The sequence below is a fragment of the Excalfactoria chinensis genome, chromosome 5, assembly GCF_039878825.1.
Source record: "Excalfactoria chinensis isolate bCotChi1 chromosome 5, bCotChi1.hap2, whole genome shotgun sequence".
Taxonomy (NCBI): domain Eukaryota; kingdom Metazoa; phylum Chordata; class Aves; order Galliformes; family Phasianidae; genus Excalfactoria; species Excalfactoria chinensis.
In genome coordinates, this window is record NC_092829.1 from 21,029,800 (window position 1) to 21,047,401 (window position 17,602).

At 43.5% G+C, this 17,602-nt stretch overlaps 1 protein-coding gene across 2 annotated transcripts; it reads left to right on the forward strand.

The window, feature by feature from the left end:
* Window positions 1-9: 9 nt before the first annotated feature.
* Window positions 10-17,512, forward strand: ENTPD5 (ectonucleoside triphosphate diphosphohydrolase 5 (inactive)). 2 transcript variants are annotated; one of them, XM_072339303.1, is made up of 14 exons: window positions 10-126; window positions 2,636-2,907; window positions 4,074-4,153; window positions 5,618-5,761; window positions 6,139-6,214; window positions 7,390-7,425; window positions 8,291-8,379; window positions 10,969-11,048; window positions 12,237-12,298; window positions 12,988-13,089; window positions 13,935-14,075; window positions 14,209-14,265; window positions 14,422-14,537; window positions 14,725-17,512. In XM_072339303.1, the coding sequence occupies exons 2-14, from the start codon at window positions 2,697-2,699 to the stop codon at window positions 14,809-14,811; spliced, it is 1,281 nt and encodes a 426-aa protein (XP_072195404.1). In that variant the 5' UTR covers window positions 10-126; window positions 2,636-2,696; the 3' UTR covers window positions 14,812-17,512. The 2 variants fall into 2 exon arrangements, with proteins under 2 accessions (XP_072195404.1, XP_072195405.1); XM_072339304.1 differs by lacking the exon at window positions 10-126 and adding an exon at window positions 550-682.
* The last annotated feature ends 90 nt before the right edge of the window (window positions 17,513-17,602 follow it).

Genomic DNA, 17,602 nt, shown 5'->3' on the forward strand with positions numbered 1-17,602 from the left:
CGCGGCTTCCGTTACCGCCCGCTGCCGTGGAAACCGGGCGGCGACGTGCAACCCCCGCGCCGGGCGGCGCGCCGCGTGACGCGCGGTACCGGCGGGATGTGGCGCCGGCGGCGCTCCGAGCGGCCGGTGAGCGCGGGGCTGCGGGCGGGGGGGGGAGGAACGGCGCCGCGTCGCCTTGGGAACCGCGTCCGGCCCCGGCGGGGAGGCTCCGCGCTGCCCGCTGACAGGGCCGGGCCGCGAGGGACGGGCGCTCGCGTGGCGCCGCTCTTCGCGTCCGCGCCGTTACCCGCGTGGACCGGCGCGGTACGTGCGGGAGCCGCCGGAGTCGAGGCGTCTCGGCGGCGCCACGCAGACGGGAAGCGACACGGCGGGCTTGCGGGCGGTGTTGGCTTCGAGGCGTGCGTGCCGCGAGCCCGCCGTGCCCCGCGCCGCTACGGCCGGTCAATGTTTGACTAACGTCCGACTCGGTTAACTTTCAACTTTCCGAACCGGTCCCTGCGCCTGTGCGAGCGCGTTTCGCCGCTCCGATCGAGTAATAATAAACTCGAACTCGCGCAAAGCGCTCGGGCTGCGCTCTGCTGACCCGCCTGACGCAGCGCCCGCACCCCGCAGCGGAACGCCGCGCTGAAGGACGACCTTGCGGGAGCCGGGAGGGGAGCGGCGGCCGCGCGTCCCGCTGCAGGTGCGTGCCGGGCGGGCTGCGCTGGCTGCCGGTACCGCGCCGTGACTGCCGGGCCGGCTGCTCGCGTTCGTGAACCCGCGCTCGTACGTCTGTGGCTCCGCTTTCCTCCCTGCCGTCCAGCCGTACCCTAAAATGTTCCCTCTGTCCTTTCTTCTGACCCCCTTTTCAAATTCCACTTCCACCCGCATCTCTGACACCTCCCTCTGCTGGTGCTGCCCTCGTGCTCTCCTTGCCCATCTCTGCTTCTTGTGCACCAGGTTAGAAGGTCGGAACTGCTCATCAGGGTGACTCCGTGTGCTTTTCTCTTTTATAGCGAGGGGTTGCCGTGGGATTTTTTATGCGGGGGCAGGGGGGATCTTAGGAGGATGAAGGTGGAAAGAAAGGGAGAAGCCAGGGGAGAGGTAGGGAATGGGAAGCGTGAGATGGTGCTGGATGGCAGAGAAGGGCCACAGAAGAGGCACTTCATACAGGAGACATTCAGGGGAGGCCAGGGCTCATCAGTCAGGAGAGCTGGCAAGAAGAGCATGTGTTAATGGTGGCAGTTGGTCAGATATTTTCGGATCAACCGAGATCATGCGGCTTATGTAAGTGTCACGTGTGCTGCCTGTAACAAGACTCTGGGGTTTGTTCACAAGGCAGGTGCTCGGTTTTAGCTGTGGTTGTTTAGTAAACAGCATATTTGCATTACACAACAACACCTGCCCTGAACAGCTTCACCTTCTTCTCTGTCAGAGAGGGATGGCCAGGCTGCTCATCGTGGCATCATAAAACCTCTTATCAGGACGTGTTTGTAAGGCAGAGGGGATCCTGTGCAATCAAATAAAGGTCACAGGAGATAAGCAAGGTTCCCCTTGTGTAACAGGCTGAGCTCTGTGTTTGCTCTGGAGATAGCTGAGCGCTCGAGTGAGTTGGAAGGGTGCTCAAAGAATGACTCAGCATGATATGGTTGGTGAGAATGGGTAAAAGTTAATCTCCTTCTGCTATAATTACAAAGGTTGAAATAAGGGATGGTGCGTAAGGGTTGAATGTGGGAGGGAAGGATGAGTGAGTTCTCTGGGCATAGGTGAAAGGTACAGGGAAATAGAAGCTATGTCGAATTCACGTAGAAAAGAAAGGAGAGAGGTTAGGAATTGGGATGGGTAAGTATAGGATAGGGGTTGCAAGTAAAGATTTAGAGAGACTGAGCAAGTGGGGCTGAATAGATCACTAAAACACAGTTGAATGCTAGCACTAGATCGTGTGAGGTCTCAAACAAAGCAGATGAGCAGGTATATGGGGCGGAACATTCAGTGCTGTGAGCAAACGGATGTGTAAGCACATGTCTGGGGGATGCTGGGCTGCATGCAGCTTCTGTGTGTGAGCATGTCAACATAAGTGACACTGCATAAGGCAGGTATCTGGCCACACACTCATTTCTGCTGTTCTAAAGTGAACAACAAAGATAGCTACATATTCTCCTCCTCTTTAACCAGGCGCCTACTGAAGCCAATCTTTCAGTGCTTGTATCTTTTCTTTATTAGAGTTTCTTAGTAAAGAACTTATGCAAAGAAATGCATGTGAACAGAAAGGAAATACCGTTGTTGTATTTGGATATCCAGTACTGAGTTTCTTGACTTCACCCAAGGGCCTTGGCTTACCAGAAGCTGATGTTAGGAGCTGTGTAAGCAACCTGAGCATTTGGGATGACTGGGCCACCGGAAAACTGTGCTGGTTTGGTTTTGTTTTCTCATTCTGAGGATGAAAACTTTCAGGAGAAAAGGGTGAAAAAACAAAATGAAGAGAGAAGTGTGAAAAATAGAGAAGAAAGGTACTGAGAGGCAGAGCCAGGTGAGGTGCTGAAAAGCTCTTTTCTATCCAAAGGGCAGAATATTTGTGTACAGGCAGAACTTTTTCTACAGACTTGGTAAGGAGAGGCTCGTAGTAACTTTCCTTCCTATTTGTTATTCCCTACAGGATCTACACCAGCTCTACGACTGTTGACCCATGCTTGACTGCCTCAAGTGATCCTGGCAGGATGACATCTTCTAGACTCCTTATCCTTCTAGCACTGGCGTTTTCTTCTTTATCCCCTGTTCTTTCCCATTCAAACAGAGAGATGTGGTTTCAGGATCTCTTCCCACCTAACACGTGCCCTATAAATGCCAAGACCTTTTATGGCATAATGTTTGATGCAGGAAGCACTGGAACCCGGATTCACATTTATACCTTTGTGCAGAAGAGCCCAGGTAAGACCCTGATGTCAGTCTGTGCACCCGCCATATGTTGACTCAGGTTCTGTTTTCGCACGGGAGGGTTTTGTTTGTACAGAATTTGGGATCAGCTGAAGATTTGTCCTTCAGATCATCAGGGCGGTGTTTTGATGTGCAAAGTTCTTTCTTGCACATCTTGAGAATCCCAGAGGCTTCTTTCTGGGTACACTGGAAAGTACTGAATTTCTGAAGATCTTCACCTGCAGCTGCGTAAAAGAATGTCCCACTGAATTGGGAAACACTGTCCTTTGTCAAGTTCCCCGTCACCTGGAATTCTATCAACAAATATTTACATTCTGTAGATGTAACGTTTTATAACAAAATGAAATCAGTATATTAAAGAGTCATAACCATCTAGGCGGCTTCCAGAACTGTTAAGCAGATGCAGCACACTACTGAGTATCTACAACTGACGTGCTGTGGAGGTACCCAGCTTGGCTGCACATTAAACAGGACTTGGGAGTGTGAATTAGCTTGTGCACTGTTAACCAGCAAATTTGCAGAGCTTAAAGGCTAATTAAGCCGTTCAGAACTGCATGTAGCACCTGTGTGGCTTCACTTGATTTCAGCATTCTTTGGGAAGGGCTGGTGCAACGTCCAACTTTGATGGACGGTATGCAATAGTGAGAGACACATGGCAGAGCCAGGCTGCTCTGGGAGCAATGGTCACATTTATTTGGCTTTGCAGCCAAGTGCCTGGGGACAGTCAGCTCTGTTCATTCCCTCTGTTTGTGAATGGGGTGAATCACCAAAGAATAATCAGGAGCTGACTGTATGTGCCTTAAAATGAATTAATATTTCACACTTAGCTGGGGGGCAAGAAGGGAAATTTCATTAAGATTAGGCAACAGTCATACTACATTGCTACAACTCGTGGCTTACAAAGGCATAATGAACAAGCATCCTTCTAATTACACTGAGTTCATAATAAATTGTCGATGAACTTGGAGGGCACAAGGGCAATGTTCTGTTAAGTGTGTTTTTGAAATGTAGGAACATTTTTGGGGACTTAATATTTGCAAGGGGAAGTCAAGGACAGTCTCTTTACTAGTGTTGCAGGCAACCTTTTGGAAGCTAAAATGTATATATATATTTATGTATTTGAATTGTTGATTGTTTTATGTAATGTCTCATTTGTGCAGAAATGCTTCCTGAGTTGGAAGGGGAAATATTTGAGTCTGTGAAACCAGGTCTTTCTGCCTATGCTGATCAGCCTAAAAAGGTAAGGCTCTCCTTCATTCCCTGTGAGTTGATCCTCCTGTACTAATAATATCAGTTGCACTCTACCAAGCAGTTCAAGTATTGCTAATTGTAATGCAGGGAGTCAAGAAAAATGTAAAGGTTCTACTACTGGCTGTCCAAACCTGTTGCTCTACTTTTGTGGGTTAATTTCCACACAGTCAAGTGGAAGCTATTACTTCATGTATTTCATCAGTGCAACAATGGCATAATTAGTTGCTTAAATGCTATATCTAACTAGGTCACATGCCTTTGAGAATATTTGATTGCAGTTGTAGCTGAGTGGTACCGGCAATTGCTGTTCTACTGAGTCTAGACTTTTGTTTTCTTTTTAATTCATGTGTCTTTCAAAAATAAAGCCAGGCAGTTCCGTAATCTACAGTCAGGTGTGTTAATTATTACTTTATTAATTTATAAATTAGTAATTTACAATAGAATTGTAATAGGAAATTGAAGTTAGGTGCAGCCCTCTTTATTTTCAAATGCACATGGTTGCAGATTCATGCACAGCGTGCTTCTTTCAGGCCACTCTGATCAGGAGTCAGAAATGAGCAGCAGGGCAAAGACAGCTAAAAGAGTCGTGCTGATACACAGACCCAGTCCTGAACTGAGCTGCCATTTGCCACATCCCCTCTGCTGACAGCAAGCTCATTCACAATCTAAAGGAGGTGCCAGGCAAATGATAGATTAGATCCTGTGCCTTGCCTGCTTTAGCACTCCTGGAGTTGGGGCTACCTCAGGGGGAGCTTCAGATTTCTCAGTGTGATTCAGTGCTGCAGGATTTTTAGTGTGAAACTCTGGGGAAGAGTAGATGGCTCTTTGTGAAAACTTTGTTGAGATCTCTTGTGATTTCATTGAATTGCCCTGTGTTCTGGGTAGGAGAAAAATCATCACCAGGAGGCATTTCTAGAAGTTTCACAGGAGAATGCTTATTGCTAATGCCAAACCATAATTGTTAGAGCAGTGTATATAGCTGAGAGCCCTGCAGTGATGTCTGTGCCTCATGTGGTAACCACTCTACAGCTGGCGTTGTTATTAAGCTACTTTATATGGACTCACTTGGAATTGTGCAGTGACAGATTCACAGTCGTCCCCCCTGACCTTTGCAGTTTCAGTCAGTAACTGCACCACTTAGTTTTATCATACTGCAAGATGCTTGGGTTTGTTGGATATTCAGTTCCTTTACCTCCCTCCATCTTCTCCAAAAATACTTCCACACAAACAATGACATTTAATTATGTGCCCTAAGATGTAACTCTGAATGTGTCTGACCTTCCAACACAGATATTCCTTTAAGGTTTGTACGAGGTGCCTAGCACAGTTTCTGTGCATCTTTTGGGTGTGGATATTTTCTGCTACTGAATACCAGTTTCACTAGTTTTGAGGAGTTGGGAGGCTCATTTTCTGTAGGAAGGAAACTATATGAAATACAATTTCTTCCTTTAAGGGTGCTGAATCTGTTAAAAGATTGCTGGACATGGCCGTAGATGCTGTACCACCTCATCTCTGGAAGAAGACTCCAGTAGTTCTAAAAGCCACAGCTGGACTGCGCTTACTGTCAGAGGAGAAAGCTCAGGCTCTACTTTCTGAGGTAATATTAATGTCTTTTGGATACAGTGTTACTGTTCTGTTTCATCTTTCCTGACTCAGTTCTCCAGTCTGTTGCCATCAGCGAATTTCAGCTGTGAAAAGTAACTGTAATCCCACGATAGCATGAAACTCACAGACTTCACAGATTTTCTTGTACGGTCCTGAAATCCTCTGTTGTGGTGTGGATAGGAGGCTCTGGGAGAGAGGCTTTTGATACATCTCTTTCTTTACTGGCTCTTAAAAGAGGAAGAATTTTGTTTATCATGCACTCATGCCTTTTTTTTCTACTGCAGTGGAAAGGAAAGCTTTTCTTTGTCATTGTGATAGCAGAGCAAGACTGTGCAGAGCAAGGAACTGAATCATTTTCTCTTTCTTCAGGTGAAAGAAGTCTTTGAGGAGTCACCATTCCTTGTTCCAGAGGACAGTGTTAGCATCATGGACGGGTCTTATGAAGGTGTGTTTTAGAAGGGAGAAAACCTGAAAACAAAGAGGAATGGGAGGGAAGACAGGAATGAGTGAACTTGAAGGGGAAATGGTCACCTAAACTGGGGGAAGGAAGAAAAAGATTTCTAGCCTTCTTTGTCACCTAAATGTGTAAAAATAATAATAATAAAATCAGATTGAAAAAAGTGCAGCTAGTTAAATAAAAAAGAAAGTAACATATAATGCAAGAAAATACATAGGCTTGGAGTTAGTGACTATTTATAAATGATTTTGCAGTGCAGAACAAACCAATGATGCATTTTGGCTACATATCCTTGGAGATCAGGCAGGTAATAATCCTGTATGGATGTCTGATAAAAGCCATCCATGATGCTACATTCAATTCTGAACTTTTCATTATGGCAGATCTTTGGAAGTCGTTCAGGGAAGGCAGAAAGAATTATCACAAAGCTTAAGCAACCAGTACATGGAGGAAGATTAAAGAGCAAAATCTGTCCATATGGGCCAAGAGAAAAAGAGAAAGAACATAAAGTCTGCAAGTGTTTGATGAAGCACGGTGCAACACACAGTGTGTCTCTAGGTTTATAGATGAAGTGTGTATCAAGAAGTGTGGTATTAACAGGGAGCAGTACTAGTGAGGCATAACAGAGCACAGTGTAGTCTGCCAAGTTCTGTTTTAAAACCCCTCTTCTACTGGCACATTTGCCTGTGCCATCATCAAATCAGCTGCTTGAGTCCAAGAGGAGCTCTTTGCATTTCAGTGCTCGCTACTGGTTTTTGTCACACAAACCAAAACACTGAAGCAGGGAGCAGAGTACATGCAAATTTCAGGTTAGAAATTGAAAGGCTGGTAAGAAAAGCGGTGAAGGAAAGTTATACATTGTGTCAGCTCATTGCTTCTGTGTGTATCCTTCAGAAATTACAAATGACTTTTGTGTATGCTACAGTTGCATACCTGCTACAAATGTTCTTCCTATCCTACTTAATGAGCTTTTAATACATGGATAATGCATGATATTAAACCGACTTGTAAGTTTGAATTAATGTCTAAAATATTAGGGAGATTATATTACATTACCTGGAAATCATAACTAAATAAGTAATCTGGAGTGGTGGAAAGAATGGGCAGGAGGTCATGAGAGTATTCAGTGGTGACTTTTGTTTTTCCTTTTTCACTCTTTGCAGGAATTTTAGCCTGGATCACTGTGAACTTTTTGACAGGTAGCTAATTCTGTATAACTTTAAATGTGAACTTGAGTTTCTTCTGCAGAGATGATGTCTTTGTGTGTCCCTCTGCCTTGGTTGCTGTACTTTCTTTTTCCTCCCTGCTGTGGCGACAGTGCTAAAGCAGTGGATTGACTTGGGCAGACTCTGTCCAAGAGGCTGAGTCCCAGTTGTAGGAAGAAGAGAGCATCTTGGTCCAGAAGGTGCCAGGATTTACTTGGGACTGGGAGGCACTGGCAAGCTGGTTTCTGTAATGCATGTCGAGGCATGGAACCACTAACCTGTTAAAAGGTGGGAAGTGGAGTTTTATGGTGTTCTTCATCCTGCTGTGAACTGTGCAGTAAACGCGATGCAACAGCATGCATTAGCCACACATGCTCTGAAAAGTTCTGGGAGTGCAATCTTGCAAAGAGAGAATAAAATCAGTGTTGCAGTAGAAATGTGAGTAAACAAACCAAGAAAAAGAAATTAAAAGTAGCTGTTCCTGGTGAACAGAGATGATAACAGTTTGTTCTGCTCTTACTATCTGTCCTTATTCTCCTACTGTTCTTGATGAGCGCTGTGGTAGTTGCAGAATTTATGCAACTATAACACTATCCCTGACAATCTTCTATGAATACATACCCAAACATTCGTCTGCTTTTGTCTCTTTGCATGTGAAATTTTGAGTCAGAGAAGAAATTTTCTTAATACCTTCTTTATAACAACATCTCTGTGATGGCTTTTGTCTTTGAAGGCCCACTCAGCCTTCCTGTATTGCTATGATAATGTGGGAATTGGTCAGTTGCCTGAGCATGCGTGCAGTATCCACACTGTAGCATTTTGCCACTTCGGGCTGTTCTGAACATGATGTGGTTTGCAGGGCAGCTTTCTGGCCAGAACCAGCACACTGTTGGGACCCTGGACTTGGGAGGAGCCTCAACCCAGATCACGTTTCTGCCACGGTTTGAGGTGAGGAGTGGCTGTAAACATACGAGTCAAGACTACAATGCCAGTGCGAATACAGGGCTCTGTGCTCTCATTTTGTCTGCTCTGGCACAAACAGAACATCTCTGATGTACTGAACATCTGCACAGCCTTTCCCTTTGACATCAGCAGTTGGCTGATAGGCGGTTGCAAACAAAGGAGCCTGGATAAGTAGGAAGGAAAAAGAAAGCAAATGTGTAAAACCAAAGAGAATTAGCCTTTGTTTTCTAGACTCAGGCTGGAAAATCCCCATGAGTGCAGACAATTACTTTGCATTCAATAAATGCAGCATGTTTTTAGGGACTATTCTTACATTTACAGCAAATTAGGGTATCTTCTGAGTTATCCTTTTTTTCCATTGCAGTCTGATAGCAGATCCTCACTAATTAGTGGCAGGGTGGGGTTGCTGTCTAATGGAGCAAATGTTTTTATTTCTAATAGCACAGCTTCTCCCTCTCTGTTCACTTATCTGTTCCTTCTCATTGCCTGGGATAATTCTTGTCTCTGGGGGAATCTCCCCATCTCTGCTGGATTTTTCAGACATGCTGTTTCTCTTTAGAAACAGTCTGGATGGGGACCCAAGTTTGAAGATTGCATGGAAAAACTACATAGATGTTAAACAGCGGAAGGACGCCGCAGCATTCAGTACCTCCATACTGCCAAGTTGTTTTTGTCCCTCTTGCTATTTCTGAAGTAGTTTAACATATTTTGCTCACAAGAATGGAAATTCTCCAACAAGTATTTGGGGACCACTGAACACATGGATCTCATATCAGAATATTTTAGTTCTGCCATGGTGGGTGATGTTGAAACCTGATGTGCAACCTTATCGTGTTCTGCAGAGCCGTAAGCACTCTGGGCTCGCCCTCTGTTTTGTGCTGATAACACCTGCTGAACCGGGCATCGGACCAACAGGAAAGGGTGTTTTATGTCAGGGTTTTAGAGACTAAATAGGGCTGTTAAAGGAGACTGGACTCTAGTTGAGGATTCAAACTTCTCCTTATGGCTTTACAGGAAAAGGTCTTGTAGGTTTGCTTCTGATGAGAACCAACAATATGAATAGTAGAGCAGTTTGGAGTAAGGCTTCGTGTATCCTGCTTGTATGCTATGCCTGCTTCAAGCCTGTGCTATCAATTTCACACCAAAAAGTACACATATAGCTTGGGATGCTTCTGAAGAATTCTGCCCATGTGACAGAATTTTGTCCCTTGATTTGCAGAGGCTTTTCTTACTCGTATAACCTGAGATAGTTGCATATTTGCTTTTGTATTATTTTATTGAAGAATGACACTGTAACACTAGGAGATTCATTAATGAAATAGAGATTTGCAAGCAAATAGAAGATGCAGAATGGTAACTGCAAAGAGCTGTTTTAACATTGTGTTATTATTTCCATGATTTGGCTGTTGCCAAAGTTATAAGCAACTAGAATTCAACCATCATAATTATGAAGCTGTCTGTCTAATGCCTGCCTGACCCAGGGAGCGTGTGAATTGTACATGTTTGTGAGGGCAAGGGGCAGGAAAACAGTTCTTCAACCAATTTTTTTCAGGACTCTCCTATTTTGGAGTTTTTGTGACGTAAGGTTTAGGAAGAGAATTCAAAACTATGGCAGGACCGAGGGTCACCGCCACTCCTACACAAATCTACCCGATGCCAAAAACAAACCAGTCTGTGTTTGTTCAGGAGAGACTTAAGCTAAATACTGCCAGACCTCTTTCTGCATCAGGCAGGCTGCCGTCCAGGACTCTGTAATTGCAGGTCTGTCTGGTTACTGGAATGGCAGCAGCAGTGACTCTGAAGGTTCAGTCCTCCTCAGGGTTTGGCCCTGGTTTGGCCCAGAGCGGTAGTGTCTGATATGAAGGCATGGAGCCAAGAAGGGATGGGAGATGAGGTTAGAGGAAGCAGAGGAAAGATTAAGGGATAAAGGCCTCAGGAACTGGAAACAGAAAAGAATGGTAAATGAGTTCAAAACAGGTTCAGATTTACAAGAACTAAAGTCAGTGTAGCAAGGAAATAGAGACTGAGTATTGGTAGGGCAAAGGTGAACACAGAGGGAACACTCTGAAAGGAAGAAGGCTGGAAGTGGTGAGGCGAGAACTGAAGGTAGATGGAACGAGGAGATAAAGAAGCCCAAAGACTGAATGTTCACAGTGTATCTTTGACTATCAGGAAATAATTTAACATGGGAAAAATCTGGTTTATTTTACTTTAATTTGAAGTTTTAGATTCTTCTCTGTGCCTGATCTCTAGTCTGGCCTGGAAAAGTTCATAGTGCTTCGAGTACAGTTAATTTCAGTGGGGATTCTGTGTGTGTATATAGGCAAGCACAGAAGTACTCTGAAAAATTAAGATGCAGTGAACCAAAGAGCATTTTCATCCTTTGCTCCCCTATTATACACTGCAGTAACACATAGATGCAAATAAATAAACTCAGTGTTGCAAGTATTACAGCAACGGGCACCACTGAAAGACTGTTTGCTTTCAAAGGGTGTATCTCTGATATTCTATCAGTTATTTATTTTTTGTTGTATAATTACAACTAAAAGTTTTCTTCTTTTACTTACTTTTTAGGAAACCTTGAAGGAAAGCCCTGGGGATTTTCTTACCTCATTTGAAATGTTTAACAGCACCTACAAGCTCTATACCCACAGGTGAGGAGCAAAAAGGCTGCTGGCTGTAGTGGGAGAATCAATCTCTCTGCAGCCTCTGAGACCAAAAATGTTTGTGTTGTCCTATTGGCAGCTGTTGGGACCATGACTTATTTACTACATTTTTTTACCTGCTTGAAACCTGAGTTGAACTGAAACATGACAGTAGGCTGGAAATACTCCAGGTCGTTAACAGTGCAAAGTAATAACAGTCCATCAAAGGAAAAGGAAGCATTATGAGTACTCTAAGAATTTTTATTACTCAGTTTTAGCCAAATATTCTGGAACAAACAGAATGGTAGCCATTGTGCCATTGGACATAATTCAATCAAATTAATTAAATTCCTAGTTCTCAATTCCAAATTGCCCATCTCTTCAGTAACTGGATAAAAAGTACAACTTAGGCTGATGTAAAGCAACTGGACAACAAGACAGCCAATACACAACATGGAGCACAGACTCTTAAGCCAGCCAGGGGGAATCTTGGCCTGAAAGAATGCAGTTTTGTTACCGAATTAAGCAAAAAGGTACCTGAGATGTCTGCAGCGACACCCAGAGTTCCCCTGCATGATTTATATAATCCGGTGAAGAACTCAACCGTGTGTGGTAGCGTTTGTCTCAGCCCACAACTATTATCTCATAAAAACAAGGAAGACAGAGATAAATTTAGCACTGGTTCTCATGTAAAAACTTGTACTAACACTACTAAAGGGACGAGGCTGGCAGGTTTTTAATCTCGTTGCATCGTTAAAGCCATTAACATGTAATGACATTCTCCTAAGTGTTGTTCACAGTCCTAGCTTGTAGTACAGTGGAATTCTGTGAAGTCAGATGTGAACTTCATAGGAAGACACATCTTTATTTAATTTACATTTTATAAACCTTATCTATCCCTGGTTTTTAACACTCACACACCTTGACTTTTCAATTAATGTCTTGTAGAAATATCACACCAAGTCAAACCACTTTCTGCAGTTTTAGATCTACCCATCTTACAGCATAACGTGTCATGGCATTTTGTACATTTGGGACCTGGGACTTGTTCAGGCAAGGAGAACTCTTTATTTTCTTCACATAGAATAGTGGGAAACAAAGAAAGGAAATTTGGTTTGAGTGCTCCAGGAGACTATGGATGGAACATATAAAAAATGCAAGAATTAAAAACAGTGATGTCTTCCTTTGTTTTTGCAGCTATTTGGGTTTTGGATTGAAAGCTGCCAGACTAGCAACTCTTGGAGCTTTGAATACAGAAGGTATGTCCAGATAAGAAAACACTGAAGATATCTAAAGAGATAAGTAGGTTTAGTCTTTTGTCAGCAACCCATTTCATTTGCCTTCACTGCTGTATTTCACACTTGTCTGTTTTCCTGGTGGAGATCTGTCCAGAAACTGAACCTACTGCTTTTTTTCAGGAATGTCTTGTGAGAAAGACAGGACATAAAAAGGAACTTTTTCTCTCAGAGAGTGGTCAGGCACTGGAATGGCTGCCCAGGGAGGTGGTGGAGTTGTCACCCCTGGCAGTGTTCAAGAAGCATCTGGATAGGGAGCTAGGAGATATGGTTTAGTGGTTTTCTGTAGGTATGGTAGAGGGAGGACAGTTGGGCTAGATGACCTTGTAGGTCCTTTCCAACCTTGTGATTCTATGATTCTATGAAGGCTGCTTTTCCAGTTTGAATTAGCAGTGAGACTGAGGGTAAATCCCAGAAGTGCACGTGGACACACAAACACAGCAGAGACACAGACAACCACCAACACACAGCTTTACCAGCATCCACATAAATGCAAACGGCATAAAGCAGGTTCCATCAGTAGGTCGCACAGTTTAGATTTCCTTACTTTTCCTTGAAGAACTTAATTAAGATTTTTCAGCCTTTTTTTTCTGGCTTTGCACAATGTTTGATAACTGCATTAAAATGTAACCTTCCTGATCTCTTATTTCCAGTTGCAGATGGACAAATGTTCCGCAGTTCTTGTTTGCCAAAGCAACTAGAAGCAGAGTGGCACTTTGGGGGAGTGAAGTACCGATATGGTGGCAACAAAGAAGGTAAAATAAGGCAGCTTTTTGCTCCTTGTAAGATAAGTCTTGCCTACAGCATCTGCATGTTTTTTCTTGACAAGTACTCCATCAGTTATCTTAGAGTATGAAGGATAACTCTCCAATCATAGACATACAGAGTGTTGATAGAGCCAAAGAAAGATCTGAAGCTATAAGAGTAGCTGGCCTGTGCTTACTATATACTGCCTTAGTAGGAAATGTCAGTTACCCGCACAAACAGGAGAGTTCTTTCTGAAGCTTGGAGCTGAGCTCTCTGGCTGTGTTAGGGTACAACAACTAGTAGACTGAAGAGTATCCCCTTGCAGAACTCTTTCTTAAAAATACTGTCCCTAATATTGCAAGCAGAGCATGAAGTTGCTACCAGCAATGGCCAGAACAGTCCCCTTTGGTGACTGATGTTACTTTGCTTTACAGTAGGAAACATGATCACTGAGCTTGATTCAGTGTGTGAACTGGACTAATAAATTACAACGTGAAGGGGAGGGAAAGTAAAGTTTTACCTTACAGGTAGTAGCAAATATAAATGAGATTCTGCTGACCACAGAACATAACAATGGGATCTTTGCATAATGAGGAAGCATTTCATGTACCTACCTTAGTATGCTCAGCTCACATGTCAGATATTGCTGTGAACTGCTTTAGCCAGTTCCATTTGATGATAGTGATCTAGAGTGCTCACTCCATGCAGGGACCACGCTGGACTGTAGAGGGGCTATCTAAGCTCTTCTGATTCTTTTATCTCTGCTTCTTCCCATTTTCATGCTCCTGCCACCAATTCCTCCATCTCCTGGTTGTGCCTCCTTAGCTCACCCCATCTGTGTTTGTCCTGGCAGGAGAGACAGGATTCAAGCCTTGCTACCTGGAAGTACTGAAGGTTGTCAAAGGAAAACTGCACCAACCAGATGAGATTCGTGGAAGTTCCTTCTATGCTTTCTCATATTACTATGATCGAGCAGCTGACACCAACCTAATAGGTAAATTGGTTTTGGGTAATCTACTGCATGCAAGCATGCTAACCAGAGGGTAGAACCCTGGAGACTGGAGATAGGTTTAGAACTCGGCTGCTTGCAGGTTTGTGAAGTTATTTTCTCACCTCTTTCTTTTCAGATTATGAACAGGGAGGAGTTCTGGAAGTGAGAGATTTTGAAAGAAAAGCCAAAGAAGGTAACTTTTCATCAAACATAGTATGTACCATGTGTTATATACCCCCACATATAGAAGTAGGTGATGAGAGATTTAGTAGGTTTTGGCTTACAGCCAGTTCAAAAGCCCCTTTATTTTCTGCTGATTTTCATTTTTAATTATTTTTTCTTTCTCTAGTCTGTGATAACATGGAGAGATTCAGCTCAGCCAGTCCTTTCCTCTGCATGGATCTCACTTACATCACCGCTTTATTAAAGGAAGGTTTTGGATTCAGAGACAACACACTCTTACAGGTGAGAAGAAGTTCAATCCCCAAACCAGCTTTCCCAGTTTCTCTATCAATCAACATGCAGTGGTTCATTGCTCTGGCTAACCAGCTACTGAGTCTTTCCAGGGTTGTTATGTGTAGTTGCTGTCACGTGCAACTCTCAACATATTGAGAACACTGTTGATAACAATTGCTCTTTTTTCCTTTTACAGTTAACAAAAAAAGTGAACAACATAGAGACAAGCTGGACTCTGGGTGCTACCTTTCACTTACTGCAGTCTCTGGGGATAACGTATTGAACTGTGACATTCCTGTGGATTTCAGCATTTCTGAAAGTTTTGAGAAAGCAAACTGAAATCTCCAGGTACGTTATCCTGCTGGAGTCAGTCACAGAGTGGAAAATGGACCAAAGCTAGAAAACAGATCCTCACCTGGGATTGGCATTGCACATAATGAAAGTTGCCACAATATAGTTTTGATTGTCATAAATAATCCAGAAGCTGCCTTCTGAAAGTCAAAAGGCCTAAACTCCTGCAGAGTATCTGCAAGGGACTCAAAGCCAGCTTTCACCAGCACATTTGTATAGCATCCCATTGCTAAAAGCACAGCATATCTGGGACATGCTGATAAACTACGGATGTTATTTCTCCTCCCCCATTTACTTTAATGATACAGTACTGAAGTTTGCTTGCAAGACATTAAACACAGAAATACATACACGACACCAACAGCCATTCAGAGACAATTAAACAGTAACCCTGGATACTCCCAGCCTCAGTGTTCCCAGTACCCAGCTGTTAGCTAATACATAACAAGAAGATATCAGCCTTTCTATGAGCACTCTTTGGGTATAGTGTTAGGAAAGGTATTGGCTGAAACATAGGCTGTACCACATCAAGCATTTCTTTCAGCAGTAGTTTCTTAAGCAACATCTGTGCCGAACAGTTTGCATGACTACCTTTGTGCTGCCCCTTAAAAGTCCGTACTGTATGGCTGCACATCTGGATATCAGGCCTTGATTCATTTTAGCATCTGCAGTTGTAACACACAGTTGTGCAGGCACAAAACTAGGCAGCAAGATATGTACCTATGCCAGATATTGAAACTCCACTGCCAAAAGAAATGCTTGTCACATTACACCACAAGGAAATTAAGGATGCAGCCAGATAAAGTGTCTGATTTAATAGTTTGCTTTGCCTTGACTGCCTTCTATTCATTGTGGAATATGGAACTTAAAGATGAACTTACTTAGGAACAGAGGGGTATTATCCTTATGACTAAAAGCTGCTTTTATGCACCCCTGCCTTATGACAAACACTCTGTTCCTTTCAGGCATTTGCACTTATACGTATGGTACAGCACAGCTTTTTCACTTTGGTCAAACCCAAGATTGCACTCACACTACCTTCTCCAGAAACTGGATTTGAAAATAATTGCTAATGCCCAGCACAAGGAAGAAACAGTGCACTCAAATCCTAACTAATCTCACCAAGTAGGTTGGAGTCCTAGGAATTTACCTTACTATGAACATGAGTCATTTCCCTCCTGTTAGCAGCACAAGTCTGGCGATGGCTGATTAAGTTACCCGACTTCCCTACCTCAGCTTTTATGGTGCTACGATGCAAAGCATGCTTTTGATTGAACAAGTTCAGTCAGCACCGGGAGTCCAAGGGGTGGGGGTGGAGCAGCCTGTAACTGTCCCACCTTTGACACCTTGCTGTAAACTCAGACTGTTTCTCTGGAATAGGAAATGAGCATCCTACTTGTGCTTATCAGAATCTGTTAGAGATTCATGTTGGGAAATGCATCAGCACCACACCAAACTTCTGTTCCTCCCTCACTACAAAAATGTGTTGGAGCAGGAAGAAAGTAGCCATGGAGTCCACCCTTTTCTTAACAAGGAACCTTTCTTATTCCCCTGCTTAGCGTTCGGGAAAACTTAGTGCACAGCCTGGTTTCAACAACATGACAGCAAACATTCATCTTCTCCTGAATGACCCGATTTTCTTCACCTTTGTATTCTTTGGAGAACATGAAGAAGGCTGCAGTGATTACTAGCCAAGTGCATTACTCCTGAGAAGTAGCTAACATAATGAATCAAAAGGCTTCCAGTCTGAGCCAGTGCTATGACAAACTCTCTTAGTTGATCCTGAGGCCAAGAGCCATAGGCAACCAGGCTGTATGTGAAACATGAAAGCAAGGTGGGCTATTATTTTTAAGGCACAAGCAGAAGCGTATCTGCCAAGTGAATAGAGCCTAGCCCTGACAAGTACCTGAGGGTTTGGTTTTGTCCTGAGGGAGGATGTCTAGAAGAAGACAGATACCATGTGGAATAAGTTTCTTTTCTGCATTCTTTGCCTCAAACTCTGGTACTACATATTCTATGTGGAGCATCCATTATCCTGTACCAAAGTTGCATTAAATCTGAATGCTCAGGGCCTTCATTTGTCAGTGGCACAATTCATTAACTGAAACTCACCTGCTGCTCTCCATCAAGGGCCTGATCCTGCACTCACAAGAGAAACAAAATCTCAGCTCAAGGGTTTCTTTTACAAGAAATTGCAGAATTGAGCCCCTACTGTTTACATCTGAATTACTAAGTGGGTTGACGATATAGAGAAGCCAGTCGTCCTCACACCCTAGTGCAATGATATTATTTATTAGCTTAACTAAAGACCAAGCAGCCTTTTAAAGGAAGAGTTCTACTTGCACCACTGATTTTTATCTTCTCCTTTGTAAAGTCTCTTATCCCGACTACCAGGAACTGCCCAGTACGTGTGACTGAAGAAGCACAAGTAACAGCTTTCAGTCCAAAAATTACATTTAATTACTTGGATTTTAATTCCTGATACTGGTTACAGTATCTACAAATCTTGCCCAGCAGCAGCGCTCACTCAATGTTGTGAGTCTCAAATGTCTAATGCAGGAGGGCTGGCGTTTGGAACATAGGAAAGAATATCTTGATTTTCTATTTTAGTAATTAAAACATTTTTAACAATATTTTCAACTTTGTCCTGAAGTTTTCTTTCCTTCGTGTTATCTTGCATCTCTTTCTCATGGTATTGGAAAGCTCTTAAGAGTAACCAGTTC

Coding starts and splice junctions, on each gene's coding strand:
- ENTPD5 (XM_072339303.1), top strand. CDS start 2,697: ATGACATCTTCTAGACTCCTTATCCTTCTAGCACTGGCGTTTTCTTCT. Junction 8,380..10,968: donor CGTTTCTGCCACGGTTTGAG/GTGAGGAGTGGC, acceptor CTTACTTTTTAG/GAAACCTTGAAGGAAAGCCC. Junction 14,076..14,208: donor AGCTGACACCAACCTAATAG/GTAAATTGGTTT, acceptor CTTTCTTTTCAG/ATTATGAACAGGGAGGAGTT.